At 35.3% G+C, this 25,381-nt stretch overlaps 1 protein-coding gene and 1 long non-coding RNA gene across 4 annotated transcripts; both read left to right on the plus strand.

The window, feature by feature from the left end:
• Window positions 1–3,113: 3,113 nt before the first annotated feature.
• Window positions 3,114–9,218, plus strand: LOC108469911 (protein CHROMATIN REMODELING 8). Of its 2 annotated transcripts, none has more exons than XM_017771020.2 (8): window positions 3,114–3,555; window positions 3,737–3,935; window positions 4,046–4,612; window positions 4,780–5,179; window positions 5,391–6,264; window positions 6,414–7,023; window positions 7,147–7,617; window positions 8,163–9,218. In XM_017771020.2, exons 2-8 carry the CDS (start codon window positions 3,846–3,848, stop codon window positions 8,826–8,828), a joined length of 3,678 nt encoding a protein of 1,225 aa, XP_017626509.1. In that variant the 5' UTR covers window positions 3,114–3,555; window positions 3,737–3,845; the 3' UTR covers window positions 8,829–9,218. The 2 variants fall into 2 exon arrangements, with proteins under 2 accessions (XP_017626509.1, XP_017626510.1); XM_017771021.2 differs by having other exon boundaries at window positions 3,114–3,435.
• A 514-nt stretch (window positions 9,219–9,732) lies between these two features.
• On the plus strand, window positions 9,733–14,798 carry LOC108469063 (uncharacterized). 2 transcript variants are annotated; one of them, XR_001869031.2, is made up of 6 exons: window positions 9,734–10,173; window positions 10,747–11,153; window positions 11,233–11,316; window positions 11,648–11,755; window positions 13,890–14,046; window positions 14,498–14,798. It is a non-coding gene; the product is annotated as an uncharacterized LOC108469063 (long non-coding RNA). The 2 variants fall into 2 exon arrangements; XR_001869030.2 differs by lacking the exon at window positions 14,498–14,798 and having other exon boundaries at window positions 9,733–10,173; window positions 13,890–14,373.
• Window positions 14,799–25,381: the final 10,583 nt, after the last annotated feature.

Raw genomic sequence — 25,381 nt, forward strand, 5'->3', positions numbered from 1 at the left:
GGCAGATCTTCTGCTAAATGGGTCAGGTCGCGCGGGTCACCTTAAACGGTGCCGTTTTGGCGCTGGTGACCTTGGTACAAAACGACACCGTTTCGTGCCTCCATTTAATCCCAATTTTTTTAATCATTCATTTCAGCCCTCTTTAAAAAAAAACTAAAAGAAAACCTTTGAAACCCTCTCATCCTTTCCTCTTGTCTCCGGCCGGAAGGGTTCTTGGCAGTCCACCGCGCTGTAGTCGTGGCCAATGGCTGGCGTTGAGCGAAAGGGACTTTTTAGCCCCGCTTTGAAGCGCCTTTGAAGGCTAAGCCACCAAAACCCGAAGAATCGAAAGGAGATAGAGCTTGACTCCCTTTTGGGTTTGATTTCGATGACGGAGAAGGACCCTCCGGCGTCGCAACCGCGGGGAAATCAAGTGAGTCTCTCCTCCTTCCCCTTTAGTTTATTTTAAAATAGTTTTGCTAAAAAAAAAGGAAATATAATAAACAGACAATAAAAGAAAATGAGAAAAGAACCAACAAAAAACCTTTTAAACTTCAGTTTTTGTTTTATTGATTTGCTTGTGTGCGTTCATGGCCTTTTTATTAAAATAACCCCTTAATTTTAATTAAGTACCAAAATGACCCACTCGTTTAATTAAATACCAAAATGACCTGAAATCTACAGTAAAAGTTGGTGGAGCCAAATTATATAACGCCACCAACTTGCCACGTCAGCAGGAAGCATAAAAAAATAATTTTTGGGTGGAGCCATGTAGAATGGCTCCACCTGTATAAATATCAGGGAAATACTGAAATTTTTGAAAACATGGAGGACTTCAAAACAATTAACCATTTTTCTGGTGGAGCCAACTTAAATGGCGCCACCAGATTCTGCCATGTCAGTCCTTGTTTTTTTTTTTACTTTTTTTTACTTTTCTTTTGTCTTTTTTCTTTTATTTTATTTTATGTATTATTATTAACTTTAAAATTTTAAATATATATTTAAAATATTTTATTAATATATATTTTAAAATTTTAAATATATATTTTGAAATTACTATTTTAAATTTTAAATATTTAAATAATTTAAACTTTCAAATTTGTTATTAGTTTTATAATAATTTAAATATTATTTAATTTGTTTTATAATATTTTAAATGATGATTTTAAATTATTTTTAAAGATATTCAAACCATTTTTAAATTCTATTTAAAAGTTAAAAATAATATTTTATTTTAAAAAGTGAAATTTGAACTAATAAAAATTAAAAATATATTCCAATAGGAGAGTTAAAAAATTATTTTAAGTCCCCATTTTTCAAAACTTGCAGTATTTCTAGAAAATGAAAATATTTTAAATTTTTTATTAATTCAAATTTCACTTTTAAAATAAAATATTATTTTTAACTTTTAAATAGAATTTAAAAATGGTTTGAATATCTTTAAAATAATTTAAAATCATAATTTAAAATATTATAAAAAATTAAATAATATTTAAATTATTATAAAACTAATAACAAATTTGAAAGTTTAAATTATTTAAATATTTAAAATTTAAAATAGTAATTTCAAAATATATATTTAAAATTTTAAAATATATATTAATAAAATATTTCAAATATATATTTCAAAATTTTTAAAGTTAATAATAATAAATAAAATAAAATAAATAAATAAGAAAAAAAGACAAAAGAAAAGTAAAACAAAAAGGACTGACATGGCAGAATTTGGTGGCGCCATTTAAGTTGGCTTCACCAGAAAAATGGTTAATTTTTTTGAAGTCCTCCCATGTTTTCAAAAATTTCAGTATTTTCCTAATATTTATACAGGTGGCGCCATTCCACATGGCTCCACCTAAAAATTAATTTTTTATGCTCCCTGCTGATGTGGGAAGTTGGTGGCGCCATATAATTTGGCTCCACCAAATTTTACTGTAGATTTCAGGTCATTTTGGTGTTTAATTAAAAAAGTGGGTCATTTTGGTACTTAATTAAAATTAATGGGTTATTTTAATAAAAAGGCCGTGCTTTCATAGAAGAAATTACAAAACAATTTTTCTTGGGCTTTATAGCCGAGAGAAAAAAATAATGTAAAAAAATACAAACTTTTTTTCTTTTTTGCTCTGCTGTTTTTCTATTATTGCTGCCATAGTCCTTTTATTTTACTTGCAAGTAAGACTGGTGACATGGAGCAGTGGGTACAGAGGCGAGCTGGAGGCCGTACGGAGGCTGGGTTGCGGCGCACCTAGGGTAACCTAGGGTTTTTGAGGGTGTCTAAATGTTGGGCCATAAATTGGGCTTAGGGATTTTATGTTTTGGGTCTTAGGCTTGGGTTCATTTTTGTTGATGGGTCATTTGGGTATTGTAATTGGGCCATGGATTGTTTAAAATTTTGGACTTTATTTAATGTATTTTTATTTTGTTTTGGGCCCGGACTAAATTGACTCATTACACACATAAGTGTCATGTTCGTATGCTTTTAACAATAATATGATGGTAATAGCGTCATCAAGTATGACGTGCAGATAGAATGTAAACATTTAACACAATTACAATTAAAATAGTTTATGATATTAATTATATTAATCAAATATACATATACCAACAAAGTATAAATTCATATGTATATTGCTTAATTTTTAATTGAATTTTAATAAAGTATCTCATACGATTTGTGTGATCCAAACGATTGCTCAATCAAATATTAATTGTAACTACTATTATTAGAAAAAAACAACACTTATAATGTAATATGTTTATTTATTTCATTGATCACTTATTGGGATGCTCGGTATAGTGCTTCGTAATAATAAAATTGATAAACTCATAAGCATGTTTTGTTCAAATCCAAATTGATGAACCATGGAAGATATATTATTACGGTCAATTAGATTCAATACGATCAACTAGATTCAATATTTTATTTTTAAATTAATAATAATGTGACTAATATTTTAAATTAAGCAAATAGGAGGACTTAATTTTATCATTTCAAATACATAATCATATACCCGTATTCAATAATTATATTAAACTTTAATTAAATCTAAAATTCAATCAAATTAAACCTTTAAATTAAGAACCTACACTCCTAATATTATCTTCTCTATACACAAAACTCGAATATTTGCTTATAAAGAAATATGCAACCCTCATGGCTCGAGCAAACAACAATCGGTGACCATAATTAAATTTCAAACTTAACTAGACCAGGAAATTTAGACCTATAGGTGGGTTGAAACGCACACGTACGACGGCGTTTTTAATAAAAAATACCAAATTGAGTTTTTCTTTTCCTTGCGGAGGAAGACAGAAACAGCGAGCGTAACGAAAATAAAATCCACTTTGTTCCTAATACGACCTCCATTTGGGTCGTATCGAAGCCACAAAGAGAAAAAACTGGAGGGGGAGCAAAGGGATAGTGGAAAGAGACGGCGCAAAGCAAAATCGAATGAACCGGTGAAATAAGAAAAAAAATTCTCGATTTGTTTCTGATTTATCATTAATAATAATCTTGAAGAACAAATTAAATTTAAATTTAAATTTCTCTTTTGCAACGATTGTAATTGCAAGTTTTGGGTATGTCGACGAGCTCTTCATCAAATGCTTTGCTTTTCATTTAAGGATAAAAGAGAGGAATTATTTCTGAATATTTGTTTGTTTTTAATTTCTTTTATCATATGAGCATCTTAGGTTACTAGTTTGGGCAGGAATTTGACTTAATCGAATCAATTACGGAATTATACATTTTCTTTTGCAGTTGAAATTGGGGGGCGAAATTGGTGTGTTGAAGGAAGAATATATCGTGATTTTGATTTGTTTATTTATATGATGAGATTGTAGCTGAGGTTTTTTTATGGTAAAATTTGATGGAGGAAGAGGAGGATAGGATATTGTTGAGTAGTTTAGGTGTTACGTCCGCAAATCCTGAGGATATCGAACGGGATGTATTAGCCAAGGTATCGGCTCTGATCTCTGTCATCAATTCGATTTTAAAATGTTACTGTTTTGTTGATAATGCTGATGAGGTGTGGAGATTTTGACAGTGGATAATTGTGTTGAATGGCAGGCGGAAAACAATGCTTTGGATGGTAGTGAAGTAGGAGGGAGCACCGAGGAGGAACCGGCCGATAAGTTGGAAGGGAACAACCCATCATCATCGGCCAGCCAGGTGAAACTCTTGAATAAATTGAGGGCTGTGGAATTCGAAATTGATGCTGTTGCATCCACTGTTGAAGAAAGGAAAGATGTCACGAGTGGTGACCATGATGCGAAGGATGAGCATGTGGAGGAAGGGAAAAGAGAGGATGATGATGAAAGTGCTATGCAGTTACGTTCGCGTGATTCAACCCTTCAACGTGCCTTAGCTACTGATAGGCTGAAGAGTCTCAAAAACACAAAGGCTCAACTTGAGAAAGAACTGTCAGGGTTACTCAAAGAAAGTTCGTCCGAGGGTGTAAAGCATGACAAGTTGATAGAAGACCTGGTGAAGGAAGAGCCTAGGCTGAAAAGGAAGTCAAAAGAAATCCAAAAGCCTAGCAAAACTAAACAAAAGCGGAAGAAATCAGTTTCTTTTAATGATGATGTTGATTTTGATGCCGTGTTGGATGCAGCATCTGCAGGATTTGTGGAAACTGTAAGTTAATCATGGTTCCTAATATTCTGTTACTTTTTGGCTTGCGAGACACTTTTTAGTTAGGGAGAAGGGATTAGATGGTTATTACATATGTCTGCAATATATATATATATATAGATATAGGGAGAAGGGAGAATGCTGCTAATACCATACTATTGCTGGCTTAGGAAAGGGATGAACTGGTGCGGAAGGGAATATTAACCCCTTTTCATAAACTTAAGGGATTTGAGCGCCGTCTTCAACAGCCTGGTACATCAAATGAGCACAATGTTCCTTATGAAGAAGATGAGAAAGATGATATTGTTTCTGCTAGTGTTGCTAGAGCTGCAAAGTCGATATCAGAGGCTGCACAAGTTCGCCCATCAACGAAACTACTTGATCCTGATGCTTTGCCAAAGCTTGATGCACCCACCTTTCCTTTTCAAAGGCAAAAAAAGTCTTTAAAGTTTTCTCAGTCAAAAGAAGTAGGGGAGAATAAAAGCTCAAAACGGAAAAAGAAGAGGCCTTTGCCTGACAAGAAATGGAGAAAGCGGATCTCTCGTGAGGAAAGAGATATGGAAGTGGGAGGTATGCTCAGCTTAATTATTGCTAATTGACTAGGCATTTTTTGATTGCTTTAACCATGATCTCTTTCCGAGTTTGTTCCTGATAGTTGTGAAACAATCTGGTTATTATGAACGATTGGGTGTAACTGTTTGGTTTTTGTTGAACATATGCGGTTTGCATTTTCAGCTGAAACTTGTTTTTCTTTAATGTAAATTTCTTAAATTTTGTGCAGAAGATGTGAGGGATAACTTGACTTCCCATGATGAAGAGGAAGACCAAAAGGGCACGGAGGATGTGGATGATAATGACCCTGTTTATGTAACACTTGAAGGCGGGCTAAAAATCCCTGAAACCATTTTTAGCAAGCTTTTTGACTATCAGAAAGTGGGAGTACAGTGGATGTGGGAACTACATTGTCAAAGAGCAGGTGGGATCATTGGGGATGAAATGGGTCTTGGCAAGACTGTCCAGGTCTTGTCTTTTCTTGGAGCTTTGCACTTCAGTAACATGTATGAGCCAAGCATTGTTGTCTGCCCTGTAACACTCTTACGACAATGGAAAAGGGAGGCACGTAGATGGTATCCAAAATTTCATGTCGAGATACTACATGATTCTGCTCAAGATCCTGCTTACAAGAAGAATCAAGCCAAATCTAATGAAGAAAGTGACTATGAAAGTGAAGGATCAGTGGACAGCGACTATGAAGGGAACTTGTGTTCTAAAAGCAGCAAAAAATGGGAATCTTTAATAAATAGAGTTTTGCGGTCAAAATCTGGGTTGTTGATTACAACTTATGAGCAACTCCGATTGATAGGGGAAAAGTTACTTGACATAGAATGGGGTTATGCAGTTTTGGATGAAGGACATCGAATCCGAAATCCAAATGCTGAAATCACTCTGGTTTGTAAACAGCTTCAAACAGTTCACCGTATAATAATGACTGGTGCACCAATTCAGAACAAGCTTAGTGAACTATGGTCATTATTTGATTTTGTTTTCCCTGGGAAGTTGGGTGTCTTACCTGTATTTGAGGCAGAGTTTGCAGTCCCTATATCTGTTGGCGGATATGCCAATGCTTCACCATTACAGGTATCAACAGCCTACAGGTGCGGATCATGTATCTCTAAAAAATTCAGTTTATTTTTAAAACGAGTTGGAAGAAGTAGAACCTGTTGCTGCCTTGGGTTTCTTGTACTGAAATCTTTCATTGTTCGTTATGATTGTTTTCTGAAATTTTAAATTGGATAATGTGCAGATGTGCTGTTGTCCTCCGTGATTTGGTCATGCCATATCTACTCCGGCGCATGAAGGCTGATGTGAATGCCCATCTGCCTAAAAAGGCAGAACATGTACTTTTTTGTAGCCTTACTGCCGAACAAAGATCTGTCTATAGAGCATTTCTTGCTAGCTCAGATGTGGAACAAATACTGGATGGGGGTAGAAATTCTCTTTACGGAATTGATGTGATGCGTAAGATCTGTAACCATCCTGATCTGCTTGAGAGAGAACATTCCTGCCAGAATCCAGATTACGGAAATCCTGAACGGAGTGGGAAAATGAAAGTGGTTGCCCAAGTTCTCCAGGTTTGGAAGGATCAGGGCCATCGTGTCCTTTTGTTTGCTCAAACACAGCAAATGCTTGACATTCTTGAAAACTTCTTAACTACAAGTGGCTATTGCTATCGACGAATGGATGGACATACTCCTGTAAAACAGAGAATGGCTTTAATAGATGAATTCAACAATTCCGATGATATATTTATTTTCATTTTGACTACGAAAGTAGGTGGTTTAGGAACAAATTTAACTGGAGCTAACAGGGTGATCATCTTTGACCCTGATTGGAACCCGTCAACGGACATGCAGGTATCTTTTGACTGACTTCTTTTTCATTGACATAGTGTTTATGGTATATAATACATGCAGATATTTCTATTAGAATGTTAACTTTTCAAAACTGTTGCGGGTGATGGCTTTCACCACTGACAGGCAAGGGAGCGTGCTTGGCGTATTGGTCAGAATAGAGATGTAACTGTTTATAGATTGATTACTCGTGGAACAATCGAAGAGAAGGTGTACCATCGGCAGATTTACAAACATTTTCTTACCAATAAGATACTGAAGAACCCTCAGCAGAGAAGGTTCTTTAAAGCTCGAGACATGAAGGATCTTTTTGTTCTGAATGATGAAGGAGAGAATGGGTCAACCGAAACATCTAATATTTTCAGTCAGTTGTCAGAAGATGTAAATATCGTTGTTATGCAGAAAGATAAGCGGCATAAGCAGGAACATTCGAGAGCAGCTGGTTCTCATTCTGATCATGGTGCTGGTAGAAACGGCAATAGCTCAAACGGCAGTCATTCAAAGAGGAAAGGAAAAGAAAAAGATGATCATAGTGATGGTGAAGTAGATGAAGAAAAAAATATTTTGAGGAGCCTTTTTGATGCCCAAGGAATACATGTAAGATATGTCTCTATCTAACATTTACATTTTCATGGAGGTATGTACTAGGATTTAGATTGCATTTTGCCCCCTCTACTAAAAAATTGAGTAAATTAGTCCCTGTACGTTAAATCAAAGCGCAAATTAATTTTTTTTGTTAAAAATTTCATCCATTTGTGCTGTTAAATATTGGTAAAACTAATGGAATAACTAGACAGTAACACGTGGCGCATCATGTGTACCTTATGCTGATGTATATGGATCAGTGTCTGACAGTAGAAATGTATGAAATTTTGTCTGACAGTAGAAATTGATGAAATTTTTAACAAGAGAATTAACTTGCACTTTGATTTGTACATTAATTAATTTACTTATTTTTTAAGTAAAAGGGCAAAATGCAATCCGATTCTTGGGGCCTTCATGGTACTTTTACCACAATTTTTGGTTTTATTGAATATATTCATGCTTAATATAAATTTATTGATAAATGGATTATATTAATTCCATTGATTCTCATAAAACATTTTTCCCACAATTTGTTTGTTTTTCCTTTTTCTCTCAAGAGTGCTGTGAACCATGATGCCATAGTGAATGCCAATGATGAAGAGAAGGTGAGGCTTGAGGAACAGGCTTCACAAGTGGCACAAAGAGCAGCGGAAGCATTACGACAATCACGAATGCTTCGAAGCCATGATAGTATTTCTGTTCCTACTTGGACCGGGAAATCTGGAGCTGCTGGTGCACCGTCAGCAGTTCGAAAGAAATTCGGCTCAGCTTTGAACACTCAGTTAGTAAAACCCTCAGGTGAGTCATCTAGTACCGGCATAGCAGCTGGGGCCGCTGCCGGCAAGGCATTATCTTCAGCAGAATTGCTAGCTCGAATCCGTGGAAACCAAGAACAAGCCATTGGTGCTGGACTCGAACATCAGTTCGGATCAGTTTCAAGCTCGTCGAACACCACAAGACCCACCATTAGCAGGACTTCTAGGTCCCGGTCATCTTCTAACTCATCCAGCGTGCAGCCTGAGGTACTAATTCGTCAGATATGTACATTCATACAACAAAAAGGCGGAAGCACGGATTCAGCCAGCATCGTGGATCATTTCAAGGACCGAATACCATCAAACAATCTGCCTTTGTTTAAGAATCTATTGAAGGAAATTGCTAAACTAGAAAAAGATCCGAACGGATCACGTTGGGTTCTAAAGCCAGAGTATCGGCAGCAATAATTTGTTTATCCCGAGACTCGTTGCTTCGACAGCATTCATAACAATTCTATGGTCACAAGCAGTTTGAACATTCATGTCTGGCATCACGATCGACGTGGTTATGGCAGTAGTGTATGCAAGTCCCAGGGGGGAAATGGAGAGAGGATGGAGTCGGCCTATAAATTTTTTGATGCACTTAATTTTTCACTACAACAAATGTTTCACTGTATAGCGTAAACCACAGTTTCTCCCCTGAGGTATTTTGTTTTGCTATTTAGCTGATCCAAAAGGAATTGTAGGTTTATTTTTTAATATTTCGCTTTTTTCATTTTTCTTAAAATATGTACGGCATTTGTGTCTAATGCAAAACTGGACATGATTCTCAATATATATTAAAATCTTGAAAAATAATTGATATGGGATACATATTTATATTCGATATTTACATCCAAAATTATGGCTTTGACCAGAGATTAAACCAGTAAACGAATTTAACCTTTTATTAAATAAATTTATCCATAGGAGGGTTAATTATATTTCGACGGGTAGGATCCAAGTTTTTTATAATATGGATATAGATCGTGTTTAAAATTTAATCAGTGTGTATTAAATGTACTCTAAATTAAATTTGAACTAATATTTAACGCCTAAAATTAAAGTTTAAACCGGTAGAAGAACCTAATTCACATTGATATTGATATTTTAAAATTTTTTATTTTCAATTTTTTTAATTTAGGGACCAATTTAAATTTTGGACCATAGTTTGAGGACTAATTTACGTATTTTCTTCCTACCACTAACCGTTAGGTATTTTGGTCCAAAAACTCCAAAAAAAAAAAAAAACTGCAAGATTTTTGCGCGCAGCAAAGACCGCGAAAGCTTTACCCTCAAAAAAAAAAAAAAAGAAAAACTTCAACACGTAATCTCGTACGTTTTAAATTTTCTCGATCAAACTGTTTGCAAAACCCTAGGGTTTCCCCAAATTTATCTCTAATTGCTTTCCTTTTTTTTTTTTTTCAAATTTCAAAATCCTGTGGAAGAAATTATTGGCAAGGAGAAAATGCCGGTTTTTAGGTGGTTGGCTGATTACCTGTTGAATTTTGATTGCAGGTAATGGCTTGAAGTGTACCTGTATTCATGGTTCTCTTACTCTTTGTATCGATCCGTGAAGCTGTTTCGATGCTTTGAACCGATCTCCGGTTCTCAATCGATCTGCTGCTCTCGAGCTCTTCAATCCCGTTAATGGATCCTTCTCTCACTCATCGTATCGATCAGTGAAGCTGCTTCGATGCTTTGAACCGATCTCCAATTCTCATTGATATGCTGCTCTTGAGATCTTCACTCCCGTTCATGGATCCTTCAAGAGGTTTTCTTAAACCTTAATCTGCGTTGTTATTTTATTTTGTTTCTTCATTTGGTTAGTAAGGGAAGAAATTAGGGAAAAATGGAGTATAAAATACCGTCGTAGGCCAAACTTAGTTAACTTAATAAACATTTTTCCTAAATAAATCTATATGAACCTTTTGATATTTTATTTTATTGGTTTGGAATTATCCAGGTATTTGAGAATGAGGTTTAGGAATGTCTATCATATTTGATGTTATCGATCTCAACAGAATAGAAGAGACATATTAGGCAATAGGCACTAAGAACATTTGAGGTTCTTGTAATTGACAAGAAGTCTGATGTATTGGCCACAACTTACCATGTCATGATTTTCAACTCCAAAGGAATTTCCCTATGCTTTGAAGTTCCCTAGGTATTATTTGAAAATTTGCACGCTGACATGCAGTTCAAGAGCTTTGAACATTGTTTATCCATGGCGATTAAAATTTGCTTTCTTTTTTAACTTTGTAAAAGGGCATTATACAAGACTTAATGCTTCCGTCAATGGTGCAAATTCATCGGTTGACAGTTGACGTCTACTTTTTGGTTGTAGGTTTTTTACCCATCATGATGATGAATGAATGCTGGGTACCGGTTATCATGATGCACTTTCATTTCTATGCATGCAGTTTGTGCTTCATTTGGACGCATGGTAGGAAGGCATTCCCACCTCTGTGAAGTATGATTAGGTCCATTGCCATTTTGAGGCTTCGGCTCAGTGGAATCACATCTCACCATCCATCCAAATGGTGCATTGAGCAAATTTACTAGTTTGTCATGTTGACCAAAGGACCTTATTTACCCAGCTTCTCACCATGCTTCAGTTTGTTTCTAGTTTTACTCTTGCATCCTACATATATATGCTACATTTAGCTGGACAAAATGCTCTGGCATTAGCAGCAAACCACCTCCTGAAGCTTCATTGAGAACTCGTTGTGGATGTGCTTTTAGGCCCATCAGGTTCAGATTTCTACTTGTCCTTCTTTAGAATGAAAGATATTCTTTGAAGCAGCTTGTAGCTGAGTTTGGTGCCTTGCAGGCATTGCTTGAGTTGACACATGAAATCAACATGGAGCACATATTTGTAGTTGGAAACTTTTAAAAGTAGTTTGAGATGGTTCTAGTTAAGTATCTTTTCTTTCATAGGTTAAGCATCATTCTGGGTTTTATGACTGATTAAAATATTATTAGTAGTTAGTATCATTTTAAAATTTTCTTCTCGAACATGATGCGAATATTTTCATTCGGAAACAAAAATACATCTATCGATTTATGCTCTTATTAAGAACTTTTCCTGAATTGAAGTTTTCTTCAAGCGGGCGCAGCTTATACTGCACCTATTTTAACTTGGTTAAGATTTGACACTATTTGTCAGATAAATATTCAGTTTTATGTTCTTCATAGAAGTTTATATATATAAATAAATGTTAATCTTATTTCACCTTGTCTTGTAGGACTTTCTTGGATGCTTCATATCTTAGAAACAAGGATTTATTAGGCTGGAAAAAAGAAGTCTTAACCACAAGGTTTTGAGGCTATTAAGCTCTTTCATGTTTGCCTGGGTAAGAAAAAGCTTTTGGATTCAATAGCATTCCTGGAGCTTGTTAAGTGATCTCGGTAGTAGAAGCTTGGTCATTTTAATTCATGGTCTTGCTGTTAAGGATCAGGGTTGCACTTTTGAAGGCATTATTTGAACTTTTTCTAGCTAATTCTTTCTTGCATGCAGACATATGTTAAATATATCTATGATCAAATACTTGTAACTGCTTAATAAATTTTTGACAATAGCCAAACAAATAAAGTATAAGACTTCTCTCTCATTATAAAATTTTAAGAATGTGAACTGTTTAAAAGAAAATTTAAGGAAAAGAAGCATTCTGTTATGCACATTGGCGTAGGATCTAGTCACAGGCCTAGACGAGAAAGACTTCTTGCTTCGACCTATGGTTACTCAAAAGGCAGATTCGCCCTAAACCCCCTCTCAAAATAACGTTTCTTTTTTATAGAATAATTGCTTGCCTCTTTATTTCATATTGACAGCCTTTTATAGACTGTTAATAACAAATAAAAGAGTCCTAATAGAATTCCTAACCTAGAGTTTGTGAAGGAAATAAAAACCTAATATAATAGAGAAAATAAGTAAAACTAAAACTCTTAATAAAACCTGATATAATAAATAAATAAAACTAAAATTCCTATTGCAATAAAAGCGTCCGTATCACATTCTAGTTTATTTTGTTAATTTTAACTATAGTGATCCTTGTGATGACCAACTTATTGATGTCTAGTTTATAAATCAGTCACTTGCATTTGATTTGAATCAATTGGGTTAACGAATTAATATCAAATTGTAAGATTGAAATGGCGAATGTTGAGGTTTATGACACTAGTGCAGCTGCAAGCTAATGGAATCTTAAAAGATTAGAAGGGTTAAAACTAGTTTCATATTTATCTTTGATCTTGGTGTAGCAAGAATCTCTAAGGAAAAACACAATTCTTTGCTTGCAAATCTATGTAAAGAGAGAAAGTCCTTTATATGGTCTCATACTAACTTGGCTGATCTGTCTTATGGCCTAGAGTTTTAGGTTGATGAAATTTAGCACATGATTGTAAAAATCAGTTGAATTGAGTTACATGATCATTTGCTCTAGCCATTAATCCTGTTATGGGACTGGATTTATTCATCTAAACATGATGCTTACACCAGTAAATAAGATTTGGGGTGACAAGCTGTGACAATTGTATCTGACATTTGATTTGATTGAAGCTGTGGGATAAGAAGTTAATATTAGAAAAGATCATGCTTCTATCCTGTCTTTACCTCCCTACAATCTCTACTGTGAATTCTTCTCATTGACTGAGTTCGCAAGTATCACCATCTGTGAGATCTGATGTTACATCTATATTATCTGATATTGTTACGTCAATTGTATTTTCATACTAACTGGAGAGAGAGAATGTAGGACCAACAAGGTATTGTTATGATATCTGTACAGATATGACCTCTAGTAGGGTTTTATGGAGAGACTGGATTCTCCTTGTTGCTAGGATAATTAATTGTTGAATGATTCTTTTTTGGGGTCCATGATGTTGTAGACTAGGGGGGTCATCAATAACTGGTAGGAGTTTGTCATATTTGCATTAATCTCTCATAAATGTAATAAGATTTGTCGGAAGAACATTTAAACCTGTTAGAGAATAGGGTACTTTTGTTTATGCCATAAGGTGGAAAGCTTTCATCAGGTCCTTGTCTTGGCTATTTTGCCTTCATTTCATAGCCCATTGTGTCCTATTTCCCTGTAGCTATTTGTTATATCCTTAAAGGTTTCCTTGACATTATCCATTTGATCAGATTGCATATACTTGTTATATTGGATGCCAAAACTGAATATGCATAAATGCTTCTAATGGTGAGAGCATTGATACATATAGGCAGCTGTTTAACATTGTCTATGGTTTATTGATTTCTCTAGTTTCATAACCAGTTTCATACTTTTAAAACCATGCTCAGTTGATTATATCTACATCTGAGAAAACTCAATAATGGTACGAATTCTTGGACATGAATTGCTTGAATAATTTGAAAGAGAAGTGCCTAAAAGTACGATTAGATTAGCATATATCCAGGCAGCTAGTTCTACCTGCCAAATTTTGAGCGCTTTTATACCATAAAAAACAATAGATGTTCTTTGGCAGTTCTCATCTATGTGGGCTCATCAGTTATCTGGATGCCAACTACCAAGCAAAGTCACCCAGCCTAAAACCTCCGCGGCCAACCCCAGGTACTGATGTCTCCATCCGGTCCATGCAACCATGACATCTCAACATCATTTCTTGCAAGCAGATAGTTCAGGTTTCGTACTCGAAAAACCGTTTCCTAACCTTGTTTTTACATTTCCATTTTTTTCAACAATGATGATTATATTCTCTTTAACTAGATTTTATTTCTTCACACTCTTTGCCATTCATCAAATAGAAGAATTATGATGAATGCACTTGAGAGGTCCCTCTATTATAAGGATCTGATCAAATTAGTCTCTCTATTATTAAATAGATCAATTTAATCTATGTAATATTAAAAAGAATCAAATAAGGCCAAATTGGAAGTTTTTATGTTTTTGTAAATAAAATCTTTTGTTCGAAATTGAGTTGGAATTGAAAAAAAGTAATATTTAAGACATTTTTTATATGTTAACTGCTAACTCTGCTACAATTTGGATTTGTTATTCTTTTTAATGGTATAGAAATTAAATTGATCCATTTAATAATAGAATGATTAATTTAATCTAGTCCCTACAATATAGGGACCTTTCATGTACTTTAACAGAAGAATTATAGAAACCAGAAGGATTATTTCTTCTTCCAAAATTCAGGTATGAGATGGGTAAGTAGCAAGAGTGTCTTCTTTTACTCCCATTTAGATTGATGCTTTTGGCTTTTAGAGTTTTACTATTGTATTATGAGAAAATTATCCTATTTACAATAAATAGAATTCTTATATTTCATGAGTTAGGAAAAAAAAAATCAGGTGAAGTAAAACGAAAGTTAAAATATGTCATATACTCGTATGTTTTTATTCTCTTTACAAATTTAGAATTTAGTCTATTTATTTTTATTTTTAAGAATTTAATTTTTCTACGATTTTAAAAATCAGGTTCCATTATTAACACTGTTAATTTTTTTTGTTAAATTGATTGGTGTTACATTTTGAAATAAATACAATACTATGTAACTAAAAAATTACGTCAGTAATAAATTTGAATTTAATAAAATAATTTTAATAGTGTTAGAATTCAGACTTTGAAATTTAAAAAGTAGAGAAACAAAAATTTTATAAATAAAAATACAAAGATTAAATTTCAAATATCTGAAGAATATATAAATTTATGATATATTTTAACAAAAAAACCATTCAAATTGATATTGACAAAATAAACCTTATGAAATAAGTTAATCATGTGATGTCATGCTTTCAAAACTTCCTCTTGAATTTATTAGGAGCAATCAAATTAGGTAATCCATTACAGGGTATGATATGTAATATTATAATAAAAATCTCATCCTATGGGGTATAGGAATCTTTGCACAGGGTCTTTTTTTAACAGAATCCTTGAGAGGAATATGCGTCACTGCAAGAATTAAATAAACGAGAATGAAATCCTTTTACACAATAAGGAAATTATTCCATTTGAGGTTAATACATGATTTTGAAAGCTTCTTAAGTTCACATATAAAATCTCATTTGTGGTCAAATTCAAGTAACCTGTAAACCCCAAATCTCTTATTTAAAGGCAAGTATTCCCACACAAGAAAATTTGCTGTTTCTTTTATATTAAAGAATATATTAGATGTTATGTTAGTGCCATACTTGATTTTATCTCTTGTTTTGATTATATATATATTTTTTTTGTGTATTTTATTGCTATTTATTCTAGAATTTCATGAAAAGAAGCAAATCAGAAGACCAGAATGTAATAATTATTATTTAAGTTTAGCTAGTTTTTAATAATTATTCTGAGTTGTTATTAGGAAAAAGCATTGACCAATTTACCGGTTAAGTTTTGTTAAAAGGTAGTTTAAATTAAGGTTTTTAGAATAAATTTATTGATTGAATTGATTAGGTTATTGGTTTGATTAGTTTGATTGAATAGTCAGATTTGATTAGATAAATTATTAAGAATCATTTTTGTAGCGACGTAAAAATTGGTTTCGGGGTCGCTAATTGTGGCGATCTAGTGAAAAAGTTTGAAAACTGAAGTTCGATTTTGAAATAAAAGGGGAGTCGCCACCGATCCTTTTTATAGGTGTGATCGGACACCTTATAAATTTATTTTGAAATGAAAAGAAAGTGAATTAAAATCCGGAGAAAAATAGGGTGCGGGAGTCGATTCTGCGAGGAAGGTATTAGCACCTCGCGACGCCCAAAATTGGTATCTCATAAACACGTGTTGTCTTGATTTTCAAAAATACGAGTCCAATGTAAAATTTAGTCGTGATCCGATTGAAAAGACGAGAAATTTTAGTTTATTCCCCTTTTTTTTTTTTGAGGAGGGTATATCGCTTTAACACGAGTCAATTGACGTTCACCCAACATAGCGATGAACTCGATGACTTAATGTTAAATCGGTACATTGCCTTGATTATTGAAATTAATTAGCAAAACAATAATATGATTTTCGAAATACCATGAAATGAAGTTGATATGAAATAAGAATCAATAAGTGGAAGAAATATAAACATATTTGAAACAAATAACAAATATTACAATAATGTTGAAGGAAAACACTAATAATGCATGCAAGATCGAATGTAATTATCATATCAAATACGATAAATAATGAATATATATACATAAAACATTAAGAACATGTACGTCAAAACACATCTATATATGAGCAAGGATACCGTTAGAAATATATTATATATATTATTCGAGCTATTCATGAAGTGGCAAAAATGTACATCTATTAATGTTAAAGTATATACATAGTATCAAAACACGACATAATATGTATATGACGTGGCATTTAGCGAAATTATATATATAGAAGAATATATATACAAATAATATGGTATTAAAGGTATATACATAGTATATAGAAGAAAATATGTATGTGGAAATGTATAAGAAATGTTATATATAACTAGTAATATTAAAATATACACATAACATATATATAGAACATATACAATACATACATACCTTAGAAATGATAATAATAATAAAAAACTATTTTATACACTACACAAATACATACACACATATATATATATATAATAGTATTAGAAATATATAATATAATATTAGAAATATATATATAATAGTATAAAAGAAAAATATAACTAATAATATTAAAATATATATAATAATATATGTGAAATATAATATTAAAACTTATATACATAACGTATGTGCAAAATACACATAATATTAAAACATTTACATAGTATATACATATTAGAAACAAATAACAACTACTAATAATAATATTAGAAATATAATGAAGTATATAAAAAGACAAATATAATATAATAGTAATGTTAAAATAAAGTAATTAAGATAGTACTATATATAAATGTATGGATATATACATGTAAAATATACATATATTAATATTAATAATGATGTTAGAACTAGAAATAATAATCATTAGTAATAATAATACCTTAAAATAATTAGTATATTAATAAAATAAAAATAATAATATTAATAATATGTAAAAAAATGAAAATAAACGAAGAAAAGGACTAAATCGGACTAAGAACAAAATTTCTGGCGTAATTTAAAAAGAAATAGTGAAATAAAGGACCAAAATGAACATGTGTGAAAGCAATGGGGACTAAGGGCGCAATATTCTCCATTACCAAAATGCAGCGCAGCACGGAGGGACTAAATTGTAGGGCGAGAAAATCTTTAGGGCCAAATTAAAAATAGCAAAAAAAAAACTTGATTGTGAAATAGCAAAAATGCGGAAGGGCCGATCGCGTAATTAGCCCTTCCGTTTCAAAAACACGCGGACCCTGGCCGGACGGGTCGGGTCGACCCGACCCGAAGCCCTAAACGTCGTTTAGTTTAAGCAGGGGGTCCAAAGCAGTGCGTTTGGACCCCTATATAAGTCAATTTTTTTTTTTAAAGTTCATTTGAAACGGGGAAAGAAAAAAAAAAGAAAAGAAGAGGGAGAGAAGAGGAAGAGAGGGGGGGAAGGAAGGGATTCCGGTCACCGGACGGCCACTGGGGCTCATGGCGTGGCCTTAAATACCACCTGTGATGGCAGAAAGGTATGAAATTTTTTATTTTTTATTTTAGTTCTTTTTTCCTAAAGTATATGCATGCGATGGATTTAAAGATTAAAAAGAAAAAATCACCTTGAACCCTGTTTTGGTATTCTGTTTTTTTAGATTTTTTCGATTCGGGGTTTTCCCTTCGCTGCGATATCACTGTGACTGTATCTATAATTTTAGTGTTTTTGTTCTTAGAGTAATGGAAATGTGAAAACTTGCTTCTATATATCAGGATCTGGGGTCCTTTTACAAAAATTCAATCGGCTTATATAGCCATTCTTTTTACAAGTTGTTCTCTATACTTTTAGCTTTCTGTCTCATCCGTTCAATGTGTTGGGGACTTTAGGCGGTCTTGAGATATTGTGGGGTTCTACGGCCTTGGCAGAGGCAAGTGGCGGGTTAGGGTGGCTGAAAGTCAAAGTCAAGACCCTAGGTGGGCGCACCTAGGGTTTGGTTCTTGACTTGAGAGGGATGGGCTAGGGTTTGATGATAGGTGGCATTTGGGTCTGTTTGTTAGGCTAGAATTTGGGCTGTTAGTTGGGTGGGTAGGTTTAGTTTTTTTGTTTGAAGATGGGTTAAATGGGTAATTGGGTTGTAAGTGGGTCTTAGGGGGATTAGTGGGTTTAATTGCACTTGGGCCCGGGTAATTTGGGCTTCTACAGCTGCCCCTCTTTGCTCATTATCGTGCAACGGGGATAGAGCAAAGACTTTCAAGGAAGACCAAACTTGCCCGGTCTTGCCAGGTCTTGATTTGCTTTGGAACTCTTCTTGTTGAGGTAGTCTCTTTCCAGTCCACCATATCTTGTAGCTTAGGTTCAATCCACTGCATATTCTAATATGCGCCTTGTAACTTCAATCTACTCTTCTATCGCTTTAGTGAGACGAGGTTTGTGATCTTCTCTTCTGTAACTTTAGAAAGGCAAAATCTGCTATCCTCGATCAGCTCTATTGCACCTTCAGGGAGTCAAGACTTGCAACTTTGACTTGCTCTACTGCAACTTCAGGGAGGCCAAATCTGGTGTCTTCAATCTTTATTCCTTACTCAGCATGTGGTTTTGAGCTCAACTCATTTCTCGCAATATGGATTGACTCATAAACTCTCGTAATATGAGTTGATTTTCTGAAAAACATAAACTGAAAACAGAAATTGAAAATACCTCAGCGTGTCCTGAGGCTCAACTCATCTCTCGCAATATGAGTTGAGTTTTGACAAACAGAAATTGAAATTACCTCATCGTGTCCTGAGGCTCAACTCACCTCTCGCAATATGAGTTGATTTTTTGAAAAACATAAATTAAAACGAAAATTGAGAATACCTCAGCATGCGAGTCGAGGCTCCACTCACCTCTCGCAATATGAGTTGATTCTGGAACATAAATTGAAATTACGTCAACGTGTCTTGAGGCTCAACTCACCTCTCGCAATATGAGTTGATTTTCTTGAGAAGCATGAATTGAAAAGCAGAAATTAAAGATACCTCATCGTGCCCCAAGGCTCAACTCACCTCTCACAATATGAGTTGAAATTAAAACACAAAAATTGAAAATACCTCAGCGTGCCCCGAGGCTCAACTCACCTCTAACAATATGAGTTGATTTTGAAAAACAAAAATTAAAAGGCTTAACTTACCTCTCGCAATATGAGTCAATTTAAAACATAAACTAAAAATACCTCAACAGGTTCTCGAGGCTCAACTCACTTCTCGCAATATGAGTTGAAATTAAAACACAAAAATTGAAAATACCTCAACGTGCCCCGAGGCTCAACTCACCTCTCGCAATATGAGTTGAAATTAAAACACAAAAATTAAAAGGCTTAACTCACCTCTCGCAATATGAGTCAATTTAAAACATAAACTAAAATACCTCAACAGTGCCCGAGGCTCAACTCACTTCTCGCAATATGAGTTGATTTTGAAAACAAAATTAAAAATACCTCAACGTGTCTTGAGGCTTAACTCATCTCTCGCAATATGAGTTGATTTTCCTTGAAAAGCATGAATTAAAACATCAAAATACCAAAACCCGTCCTTTGGTAGAACTCGTGTCTTTTCCTTTGATTCAAGCGATTCTCATTCAAGATTTCTTGCTCGGATGGAGTACCTGTATATGCCATGTATGATGTTATCATGATATGCACATGTTTGTCTTAAATGCTTTTATGCCTACATGATTATGCAGTGCTCCTTAAGCACGTTTGTCGTATGCCCATTTAGCCACGATTGTTGAGGATCTGTGTTCATTACTTTGATTCTCGACTTTCTTTTCAGGCCTTATACCTATCTTCAAGCTTCACGAGTAATCGACGTTTCTCAGATATCACTCTTCTGCCCCCGATTGAACTTTGTTCTTACTTTGAGACTCTTGTGCTTATCAAATTTTCATCCAGGTAATGCTTAACATTTCTTTTGTTTAGAGTATGTCATTTCACCATTTATCATGTAAATAAACACATAACGAGATGCATGAAAAAGGTCAGATATGGACAAAAATGATATTTCATATTTATCTATTTCAAATGTGGCAAACAAAGCAAGTTAACCAATGAGAGTAAAAAATGTCAAAAAGAAAGAAATGATTGTATTCAACGGATACAAATGCTCTAGATATTCAACACATGAACTCTTCCTCGTTCCTCAATCACAAATCTTTTCGAGCGCGGCTTCTTGCGTAGACGATTTTGACCTTTCAGAAATGCTTCAAATACTGTAGCCTCACTGCTTGACCCATCGTTTGACCGCCAGGTTTGTTTCATTAGGACGCCCTCTCGGGTTTTCATCCTAATCTTTTTGTACTAATCAAGACGCCCTTTTCGGGTTTTCGCCTTGATCCCCCTTTTTTTTTTTTTTTAAGATGCCCTTTTCGGGTTTTCATCTTAAGCATAATATTTCTTCACAGCATCTGAGTTCACTAGATTCGACAACTCTTTCCCATCCATCTCGGTAAGGATCAAAGCTCCTCCTGGGAATGCCTTCTTTACGACATATGGTCCTTCCCAATTTGGTGCCCATTTTCCTCGCAGGTCTTTTTGTATTGGGAGAATTTTCCTCAGCACGAGTTCTCCTTCATGGAATTCTCTTGGCCGTACCTTCTTGTCATGGGCTGTGATCATTCTTTTCTGGTACATTTGTCCATGACAAATTGCCCTGAGACGCTTTTCTTCGATGAGGTTCAGCTGATCATATCGAGCTTGTACCCATTCTGCTTCTTCTAACTTTGATTCCGTTAAGACTTGCAGAGAAGGGATCTCAACCTCAATAGGTAGCACAGCTTCCATTCCATAGACTAGAGAGAAAGGAGTTGCTCCCGTAGATGTTCGAACAGATGTGCGATATGCAAACAGAGCAAATGAAAGCTTCTCGTGCCAATCTTTATATGTCTCAGTCATTTTCCCAATGATCCTCTCAATATTTTTATTGGCTGCTTCAACAGCCCCGTTCATCTTTGGGCGATAGGGCGAGGAGTTATGATGCTTTATTTGGAACTGCTCGCATACTTCTTTCATCATCTTATTGTTCAGATTCGTGGCATTATCTGAAACGATTCTTTCAGGCAAACCATACCGGCAAATGATTTCTTTTTTCAAAAACCTGCAAACTGTAGTCCTCGTCACATTGGCAAACGAAGCGACTTCTATCCATTTTGTGAAGTAATCGATGACCACAAAAATGAATCGATGTCTATTTGATGCTTTTGGAGAAATTGGCCCTATAACATCCATGCCCCACATAGAAAAAGGCCACGGAGAAGTCATGACATGAAGGGACGAAGGGGCTACATGAATTTTATCGCCGTAGATTTGACATTTGTGGCATTTTCTGGCAAAATTGATGCAGTCACTTTCCATTGTCAGCTAATAATAACCGAGTCTCATGATCTTTCTGGCCATATTGAAACCATTGGCATGTGTTCCGCAGATTCCCTCATGGACCTCTTCAAGTATTTTTCTAGCTTCAACATCATTCACACATCTCAAGAGCATCTGATCTTTTCCTCTTTTGTACAGGATATCCCCATCAAGAACAAATCCCGCTGCCATTCTTCTAATTGCTCTTTTGTCGTTCTCATTCGCTTGTTCGGGGTAGCTTTGATTCTTGATATATTCTAAGATATCATGGAACCATGGATGTCCGTTTGCCTCCTTCTCAATGCTACAACAGTGTGCAGGGACCTCATATATGCTCATTTTGAGGGGCATTATTTCTGCTTCTTTACTTGCTTTGAACATTGAAGCCAAAGTGGCCAGGGCATCAGCCAATTGGTTTTCTTCTCGTGGGAAATAATGGAAAGTTATTTCCTTGAATTCCTTGATCAATTCAGCCACTAAATCACTGTACTTAATCAATTTTGGGTCCCTCACTTCCCAATCTCCACGGATTTGATAAACCACTAGGGCTGAGTCCCCATACACCTCTAAGATTTCAATGTTTCGTTCAATAGCTGCGCGAAGTCCCATGATACAAGCCTCATATTCTGCTATATTATTGGTACAGAAGAAGTTCAGTCTTGCAGTAAACGGATAATGATTCCCTTCTGGTGATATCAGGATTGCTCCGATTCCATACCCCAAAGCATTCGACGCACCATCAAAACACATCTTCCATGACTTTTCTTTTGGTAACTCAAATTCCATTTCTGTGATGCACATTAAGTCTTCGTCTGGGAAATCAAATCTTAACGGTTCATATTCTTCTGTCGTTCGAGTTGCTAGAAAGTCAGCTATTGCGCTCCCTTTTATCGACTTTTGACTTACATAGGCAATGTCATATTCTGAAAGGAGAATCTGCCATCGTGCCATTCTTCCTGATAATGCTGGCGATTCCATCATGTATTTTATCGGGTCCAGCTTTGAAATCAACCATGTCGTATGGTACAACATGTATTGTCTGAGTCTCTGAGCTACCCAAACCAGAGCGCAACAAAATTTTTCAATGGACGAATACTTTACCTCATATTCAGTGAACTTTTTGCTGAGGTAGTAGATCGCCTTTTCTTTCTTTCCTAACTCGTCGTGTTGCCCCAATACGCAACCTATTGAATTTTCGAACACAGTCAAATACAAAATCAATGGTCTTCCCGGAGTTGGCGGTACTAGCACTGGAGGACTTGACAAATATTGCCTTATTTTATCAAAGGCCACCTGGCATTCCTCATTCCATTCTCCAGGGTTATGTTTTCGAAGAAGTCGAAAGATTGGGTCGCATTGGTTGGTAAGTTGAGTGATAAATCGGGCGATGCAGTTTAATCTCCCTAAAAATCCTCTAACTTCCTTTTGCGTGTGTGGGGGCGGTAACTCTTGAATGGCCTTTATTTTATCTGGATCAACCTCGATACCTCTTTCACTGACAATGAAGCCTAGCAACTTTCCTGAGGTAGCCCCAAACGTACATTTGGTCGGATTGAGTTTTAATCGAACTTTCTCACCGTCGAACAACTTCTTCAAGTTCACTATATGCTCTTCTTCCCCTCGGGATTTAGCGATCATATCGTCGACGTAGACCTCTATTTCTTTATGCATCATGTCATGGAATAATGTCACCATAGCCCTCTGATATGTTGCCCCAGCATTCTTCAACCCGAATGGCATCACCTTGTAGCAGAACGTTCCCATATTGTTATGAAGGTAGTTTTCTCCATATCTTCAGGGGCCATCTTGATCTGATTATACCCCGAGAATCCATCCATGAAAGAAAACAATGAATGTTTTGCTGTGTTGTCCACCAACGTATCAATATGCGGCAAGGGAAAATTATCTTTTGGGCTTGCTCGGTTCAGGTCATGGTAATCCACACACATTCGTACTTTGCCATCTTTCTTGGTATGGGACTATGTTAGCCACCCATTCGGATATTTGAGGCTTGTAGGAAGCCAAAGATCAAATTGCTTCTTGACTTCCTCTTTTATTTTCAACAAGATTTCGGGTCTCATTCGTCTTAATTTTTGCTGGATAGGCTTGCATTCTGGCTTTAATGAGAGCTTATGGACCACTAAATCTTCATCTAGCCCTGGCATGTCCTGGTATGACCATGCGAAAACATCTTTGTATTCGTGGAGTAAAGTGATCAAATTATGCCTGGTACTCTCTGAAATAGAAGTCCCGATCTTCACTTCTTGTTTCCTCTCTTCAGTGCCCAAATTTATTGTTTCCACAGATTCTTCGTGAGGCAAAATCTGTTTATCCTCTTGTTCCACCATTCTTAACAATTCAGGAGACGAGACGTAATCTTTAGTATTTTCTTCGGCTTCAAATTCTCCTAAGCAAACAGCCTTCTCAAAATTAATTTCAAGATTCATGACAGGCTTATTCATGTCGTCGATATCTGAGCACCTGAAAGTTGAATGGAAAAGGAAGCTATAGAGGGACATCCAAGTATTGGAAACAACAAACAAAATGTTATGTCATGGCAATGAGGCAAATGTTAGGATAGGCTATGAAATGAGAAAATGATTATGAAATTAGTGATAATGCGAAAAATCGTGACAAAATGCATCTTCATTGATATTCATTTAAATGATAAAGAGCGAATGCAAGCTCTTACAAAAGAATTCTATTATATCTAAAGACACAATAGAAGGTTAATGTTTAGCATTACTCTGAAGACTTATAAACTACAAGAAGCTCCTCGATCGTCCAATTGTTCAACATGAAACCAGGAGGGCAAGGGCGTATCCTCGAGACATCTTTACTTGCACCAGCCCCTTTGTCAATAACATTTATACTGACATTCTGGAAACCCCTTTCAATTAACCCCAGCATGTTTCGTGGATCATCTTGTCCAGGGTATATCATTCCCGCAGATATAAATGTTTTTGACAAAGGAGGGTATTCTATGGGCTCCCATTCTGGTTCTCGACCCAAAGTTCTTGCGATTCTTCTTTCCTGATCTTTCTTCCACTGTCTTCTTCTTTGACGCATGTCCGGTGGAACCCCAAATCAGATCGGGCTTTGTGGTGCATCGCTTTAAAGCCTCGACTATTCCTTGCAGATATCTCCCTAAACCTCTTCTCGCTCGAGCTCCCCTTCCTACGGTCAATTTGACACCCATTCTAGTATTTCTCGACAGTTTTGGCACCGAAATTCAGTTTCCCTCAACAACAAATGTGGCATTGACGAATTCAAGGGATCGTAAGGAACATTCCAATGCGTCTTTGTTCACTTCCAAGTACGGTGCATCAGCAGAGACAGATGCGACAATGTCTTCTTCTCCCTCGACAGTGACCAAACAACTGTCCATGATAAATTTCACCTTTTGATAGAGGGATGATGGGATTGCTCCAGCAGAATGGATCCAGGGTCTTCCCAAAAGGCAGTTATAAGAGGGTGTAATGTCCATGACTTGGAACTCAACATCATAAATGTAAGGGCCCACTTCCAAAGGGATTTCGATCTTTCCCATGACTTCGCTA

This window comes from Gossypium arboreum, chromosome 8, assembly GCF_025698485.1.
Source record: "Gossypium arboreum isolate Shixiya-1 chromosome 8, ASM2569848v2, whole genome shotgun sequence".
NCBI classification, from domain to species: domain Eukaryota; kingdom Viridiplantae; phylum Streptophyta; class Magnoliopsida; order Malvales; family Malvaceae; genus Gossypium; species Gossypium arboreum.